The sequence below is a fragment of the Pseudomyrmex gracilis genome, unplaced genomic scaffold, assembly GCF_002006095.1.
Source record: "Pseudomyrmex gracilis isolate BER0280 unplaced genomic scaffold, ASM200609v1 scaffold_1735, whole genome shotgun sequence".
In the NCBI taxonomy this organism is placed as follows: Eukaryota; Metazoa; Arthropoda; class Insecta; order Hymenoptera; family Formicidae; genus Pseudomyrmex; species Pseudomyrmex gracilis.
The window spans coordinates 1,301-7,992 of NW_018022319.1; the positions used below are offsets into that span (position 1 = coordinate 1,301).

General features: G+C 58.1%; 1 protein-coding gene across 1 annotated transcript; it reads left to right on the top strand.

Annotated features, from left to right (window-relative positions):
* Positions 1–5,866: 5,866 nt before the first annotated feature.
* LOC109862397 lies at positions 5,867–6,553 on the top strand. Its single transcript, XM_020442436.1, has one exon. The coding sequence runs from the start codon at positions 5,867–5,869 to the stop codon at positions 6,551–6,553; it is 687 nt and encodes a 228-aa protein (XP_020298025.1).
* The last annotated feature ends 139 nt before the right edge of the window (positions 6,554–6,692 follow it).

The following is a 6,692-nucleotide window of genomic DNA, read 5'->3' on the forward strand; positions in this document are numbered from 1 at the left end:
GTTGCCCTCGCCCTCGTCAAAACAGAGGCCGCCTCGCGGGGTTTTCCCGCGTACCGAAACGGTCACCTTGCGTCTCGAGGGTGAGGGCATGTCGTATGCCCAAGTCCTTCGGGACGCGAGGGGCAAGGTGGACCTTAGGTTGGTGAGCGTCTCCAGGGTCCGACGGACCTTGGAGGGGTATCTTTTACTGGAGGTGGAAGGGAAGGACCGCAAATCCAAGGCGGACCTCCTCGCCTCCAGGCTGAGAGAGGTTCTCCCCGAAGGAGTTAGAGTGGCTCGTCCATCCCGGAACGTGGAGATTCTAGTTTCAGGATTGGACGAGTTCACCACAGAGGACGATCTCCGCCAGGAATTTGAGGCAGAGTTCGGTGGCGGGAGCGGCGTTAGGGTTGTATCCCTGCGTCGCTCCCAGCCATCGGGTGGAGTCGCCTTGGTACGCTGCTCATCTGAAGCGGCAGCCAAGGCAATTAAAGTAGGCAAATTGCCGGTTGGCTGGGTTGTGGCGAGGGTGCGTGCACTCCGCCCCCGCCCCCTGCAGTGCAACAGGTGTTTTCAACCTGGGCACTGCAGGGCTTTGTGCTCCAGTCAGGTCGACCGCAGTGATCTCTGTTATCGTTGTGGCCGGCCGGGGCACGGAGCGGCCAACTGTACAGAGGATGATAGTTGTCCCCTCTGTGAGGAGTTGGGCCGGGAGTCTTCCCACCGAATGGGTGGGGCCCGGTGCTCGGCCATCGGCCGGGGGGCTCCCGAGCCCATTATTAACCTTTTTTAACAAGGGTAGGGAGAACGCGGATCTCCCCGGCTCCGATATAAGATCCGGGGTGCCGCTCCTCCGCATGTTTGGTGCGCAAGCACCAGATATAAGAGAGGGTGGCGCCTGGTCTCTTTTTGAGTCCAGGCGGTGTTAGATGGAGGCCCGGTCCCCGTTGTTTTGAGCTCTGGGCTCAACTCAGCGGTGACCGGNCGCAGTGTGGAGGGAGGACCTCTCTTTTTTCTCGCGTTTCGAGACAATAGGGAGGTCAATATTACTATCATGGGGTCAAGTCCGCTTCGGCGTTTGACTTGAGGCCGAGAGGGGTTTCCCCCTCATTGCACTCGGCCTGCAGATGGCGGGGGAGGAGCTGTTTCCCCCCTCCCCCCAATCGCGGAGCTTTGCTCCTCCATTTAAAGGTATAGGGGGGCGAAAGTCCCCATGCCTATTGGGCTGCCTCTGGGTTGTTCTAAATTGAGGTACCGGGGCAGCCCTAAAAAGGCGGAAAGTGGACACCGCAGGGGTTTTAGTGGGTATTCCCCATCGGGGTGCGCTTTGTTGGGATGAGTCCTACACTACCCTGGTTCACATCTAGTCTGGGTCAGAGTGTGCGTAAATGCATTTCTTCTGCGTAAATAAAAAAGAAAAAGGATTAAATAGATTATGCTCGGTTTGGGGGTCGGGGGGACAGCCCCGGCCTTCCAAGGGCAGAGCTGACTGCCACTGAGCGCGTCCCCGGATTGCGGATAGGGGAACGGCCTCAAGTACTGAGGTTAGCTGCGAATAACCCCTTCGGGAGGAGAAAGCAGTCGCGGACAAACAGCGGTGGATACTGAGGATGGGGTGGTCGCTTCTGTGGGAAGGGAGCGGCCTATAAAGTGCTCCATTAAACCTGATGAAGTATCCACGTCAAAGGCGAGTGAGTGCCGCCTTAAAAGCACTCCAACCTCCGGGCAGATCGGGCTCGTTAGGTTTTGTTTACCAACCGATCTAGGTGAAGGAAAACACCGATGTAAAACCAACTAAGTAGAAAATATGATGGACAGCAAGACAAAGAAGGACTTACCGCCCCAGAGTGATCGGACATTCAAAGGCCGGCACGGTGGGAGTACTGTCCCTGCTCCCGCCGCGTCGTTATCCAACAAAGGGCAGAAGGAGGGGTTGCCGGCGGGCCCCTCTGTACAATCTGCTACCGCCGTAGCTGAGCAAAAAAAAAGCGCAAAGCTGACAAGAACCTGGAGTCGGCTTTTCAAGAAGGTTTGGGAGTGGCCGATTGCTCCCTCGTTACGATGGGCATCGGCGCCCTCTTTGATTACGTGGCTGACTCCCTGGACGAGCTTTGGGAGCGACTTTGTCGTCGCTCCAAAATGTCCAGGGAGGAAAAAGCGGGCAGGCCGAGAGAGCTCCGGGAAAAGATCCTTGCGGGTTTGATAGAGCTCCAATCTCGGTTCAGCTTCCGAGAGGCTTTCGACAAGGTCGAAAATAGTGTCGCCAACGCGGCCGAACGTATAGAGAAGAAGGTTGCTCGAGGGCAAGTTGCCTCCGAGCAAAATATTATGGAGGCAATTGTTCAGGTATGATATTGAAGAACATAATTGCCGTAACCTCGCTGACCTGAAAGAAATCAAGAAGGATGTGGTGGTGGCGCGTGCGGCGATCGAAGGGGTCCATAATAAGACTTTCCGGTCGCTTCACGCACTTTATGAGAGTATGGAAACGTCGGTGCGTGCCATCGCCGACGTCTCCATGCCGAGGCCGGAAGAAGCTCCATGCTCCACTCCAGTCAGGAGAAAGAGTCAGATGCCCCCCTCCTGGCTGGAGGAGATTGAGAGGGTGGTGCGGTGCACCGTCTCGGGGGAGCTTCAAAAACTTTTGGAGCGGGGGCTCACGAGACGTCCCCCCCTGTTAGTAGGAAATCTCCGATTCTTTCGCCTGTTCCTGTTAGGGAACAAACGGAGGAAAAGGAGCCGACGAAGAAGAGAAAGAAGAAGAAGAAGAAGAAGAAGGAGAAGAAGCAGGTGGTAAAGGCAACTAAGGCGCCTACAAAAGGTGGGGGGACGGCCGTTGGTGCCGGTCGAGGAAAGTCTTCCCATTCTTTGACCCCACCCTTGTCAAGCCAGCGGCCGCTTCGCGGAGTACTCCCGCGTACTGAGGCGGTTACCTTGCGTCTCGAAGGGGAGGGCAGGTCGTATGCCCAAGTCCTTCAAAACGCGAGGAATAAGGTAGACCCTAGGTCGGCGGACGTCTCCAGGGTCCGTCGGACCTTGGAGGGGCACTTGTTGTTGGAGGTGGGAAGGGAGGACCGCAAATCCAAGGCGGATCTTCTTGCCACCAAGTTGAAAGAGGTTCTCCCCAAAGAAGTCAGTGTGGCTCGTCCATCCCAAAACGTGGAGATATTAGTTTCGAGATTGGACGAGTTCACCACAGAGGACGATCTCCGCATGGAGTTTGTGGAAGAGTTTGGTGGCGGGAGTGGCGTTAGGGTAGTATCCCTGCGTCGCTTCCAGCCCGTAGGTGGAGTCGGCTTGGTTCGCTGCCCAGGTGAGGCGGCGGCCAAGGCGATTAAATCAGGCAGATTGCCGGTGGGCTGGGTGATGGCGAGGGTGCGAGCACTCCGCCACCGCTCCCTGCAGTGGTACAGGTGTTTCTAGCCTGGGCACTGCAGGGCTGTGTGCCCCAGCCAGGTCGACCGCAGTGATCTTTGTTATCGCTGTGGTCGGCCGGGGCACCAAGCGGCCGGCTGTATAGAGGATGAGAGGTGTCTCCTTTGTAAGGAGTCGGGCCGGGAGTCTTCCCACCGAATGGGCGGGGCCCGGTGCTCGGCCAGCGGCCGGGGTGCTCCCGTGCCCATTATTAACCCTTTTTAACAAGGGTAGAGAGAACGCGGATCTCCCCGGCTCCGATATAGGATCCGGGGTGCTGCTCCTCTGTATGTCTGGTGCGCAAACACCAGATATAAGAAAGGGTGGCGCCTGGTCTCTTTTTGAGTCCAGGCGGTGTTAGATGGAGGCCCGGTCCCCGTTGTTTTGAGCTCTGGGCTCAACTCAGCGGTGACCGGGCGCAGTGTGGAGGGAGGACCTCTCTTTTTTCTTGCGTTTCGAGACAATAGGGAGGTCAATATTACTATCATGGGGTCAAGTCCGCTTCGGCGTTTGACTTGAGGCCGAGAGGGGTTTCCCTCTTATTGCACTTGGCCCGCAGACGGCGGGGGAAGATCTGTGTCCCCCTTTCCCCGATCGTGGAAGAGAAAAGCTCCTTCATTTAAGGATTGGGGGGCAAAAGTCTCCATGCCTATTGGGCTGCCTCTGGGTTGTTCGAAACTGAGGTACCGGGGCAGCCCTAAAAAGGCGGAAGGTGGACACCGCAGAGAGTTCAGTGGGTATTCCCCACCGGGGTGCGCTTTGGTGGGGTGAGTCCCACACTACTCTGGCCTACTTCAGTCTGGGTCAGGGTGTTCGTAAACGCATTTCCCCTGCGTAAATAAATAAAAAAAAAAAAATAAAAAAAAAAAAATTAAATAAGTTTGTTCCGGGTTACGCAGCAGATGGCCTATTGGCCCGCTGATTGATACGGACGGCTCAGAGGAAGAAAGCGGCGGAGGCAATCTTCAACTTGTTTTCAGGGATCAGAAACCGGGTCCTTCGCGCAGTGGCGCGGAGTCACGGGAGGATCCCGCCGCTAAACAACTGCCGCAGGACAACTCCGACATGGAAGTCGAAGTCGCCTCTGTGGGCAGAGGAGTGGCTCGTCAGGCAATTAAACCCCAAGATTCCCTCCTCTTCCTGTGAAGAGGGATACATCCCAGGGAGATAAGAGAAAGCGAGGGAGAGGGTGTCCCCCAACTACCGGGAAATATGTAGGCCTCGCGGAGGCCAAGAGGAAGCTAATCGAGGAGGAGGAGAAGGACCTGGAGCTGCGCGCAGAGCGCGAGCTCGCGGAGGACTTTGAGTCCATTCGGCCGACCACCCGGTCTTCGGGCCCCGCGTCCCTTCCTTTTTCTCAGCCCGAACCGGCTTCACTCCAGGGTTCGCTGCCGACCCCGGATATTATCATGCGGGTCATGCCGACGTCCCAGATTGTCCAACAATCGGGCAAACTAGCGGCGTCGGTGATGGCCGTGACCTCCAAGAGGCTTAAGGGTACTTACATTAAATACCTCAAGGAGGCCGCGGTCAACATGGAGGAGGCCATCCGCGTCCTCTTCAGCCGTATGGACACTGAGGGTGAGATCTAGCGGCTGGAGGGGCTGAACCGTCGTTTGGACGGCGAGGTGGCCAAGCTACGAGGCACGGTCTCCTCCCTGAGGATCGATAGAGACGCTGTCCAGAAGAAACTGGACAGCGTCTCTAGGGAAAACCTCTTTTTGAAGCGTGAGGTGGACGCGCTTCACGACGAGTTGAAGGATCTGCGGCGGGAGCTAACAGCGATAGGTTTTGCTAAGCTCAAGGCTTTCGCCGCACCTCCCGAGGAAGACGCTCCACCTCCACTTCCGCAGCGGGAAGCCAGACCGCGACGACCTAAGGACCGGTCGCGGCCCTCCCGTGGTTCGAGTCCGGTGCGGGAAATGGACATCTCTCCCCTTCCGAGCACGGCGAGAGAGAGAAATAAGGAGGCGACAGCACCCCCGCCGGATACTGGCACTTAGCGGGACGAAGAGCACCTTGCGGTGAAGCCGGTAGATCTCAAGGATATTGAGTCTCTGCTCAAGGCCCACCGCAGGGAAACGGACAGGCAGAAAAGCTGTCTGTCTTTTACGAACAGGTCGTCCATCGCCTGTCCGTTCGTCCTCCTCTGCGGGGTCAACCGCAGAGAAGGACAGAGGTAAATGCCACGGCAGAGGCGGGATGCAGCGGCCTGGCTGCAACCAGTGCAGCAAACTCGCCTGCACTTCCGCCCTCTGCCCCAGCAACTTCCGCAGAGCCCAGTACGGGTCTGCGGAAGAAAAAGAAAAAGAAGAGGAAGAGCAAGAAGAAAGGCGGCGGCGGATCCGGGCCGGGAGATAAGGAGGCGGCCAAGGCCGCATCCTAGGCCCCCAAACCCGCGCTGCCCGCTCCCCTGCTATCATCCTCCCAACCTTCCGCTCCCTCCATCTCAAAGGACACCTGGTCTCAGGTGATGGGGCGGAAGAAAGTGAAGCAAAAGCCGGCCCCCCAAACCCCCGCCTCGGCCAAGTCCGGTGGCACCAAAGGAGGAAAAGGACCGACCAAACCGGGAGCGGGCACGGCCAAGGCCACCCCTCCCAAGCTGAAGCTGGGGAGACCACCCCGCTCCGCGGCGGTGGTGCTCTCAGCCCTGGAGGGGGCAGCGGAAGGTTTCTTGGCGGAGGTCTTGAAATACGTCCGAGAGAGGGTGTGTCTCGAGCCCTTCGGTATTCAAGGCCTCCGCCCAAGACGAGCACTCACCAGGGCCATAATCCTAGAGGTCCCTGGTGATAATAGTGACACCAAGGCGGAGGCGTTGTACAACGCGATGCTCCCCTTGGTGTCCGAGAAGGGGGGACGACTCGCGAGACCAACGAAGACCGTTGAATTACGTGTTCGAGATCTTGACGAGTCGATCTCTCCCGAGGAGATCAAAGAAGCTGTGGGGTCCGCCGGGGGCTGCCGGTCGACCGAGGTGAAGGTCGGCCGATCTCGTGCCTCCCCCGGTGGGCTGTCCACAGCATGGGTGCAGTGCCCACTGACCGCGGCTCGAAAGGTTGTCGAGGCCGGGACGCTCAGGGTCGGCTGGGTACGTGCACCCATAGAAGTACTGGAGAGGCGGCCCTGCAGTGCCACAGATGTCTCCGGCGCGGGCACGTGATGGCTGCGTGCACTTTTACCGCGCCGGGAGAAGACAGAAGGGGCCGCTGCTTCAATTGTGGCGACCGGGGACGGGTGGTACTCTATTGACCACAGTACGATTCGACACCGCTCGATTCGACACAGATTTATTCGACACC

Coding starts and splice junctions, on each gene's coding strand:
- LOC109862397 (XM_020442436.1), top strand. CDS start 5,867: ATGGGGCGGAAGAAAGTGAAGCAAAAGCCGGCCCCCCAAACCCCCGCC.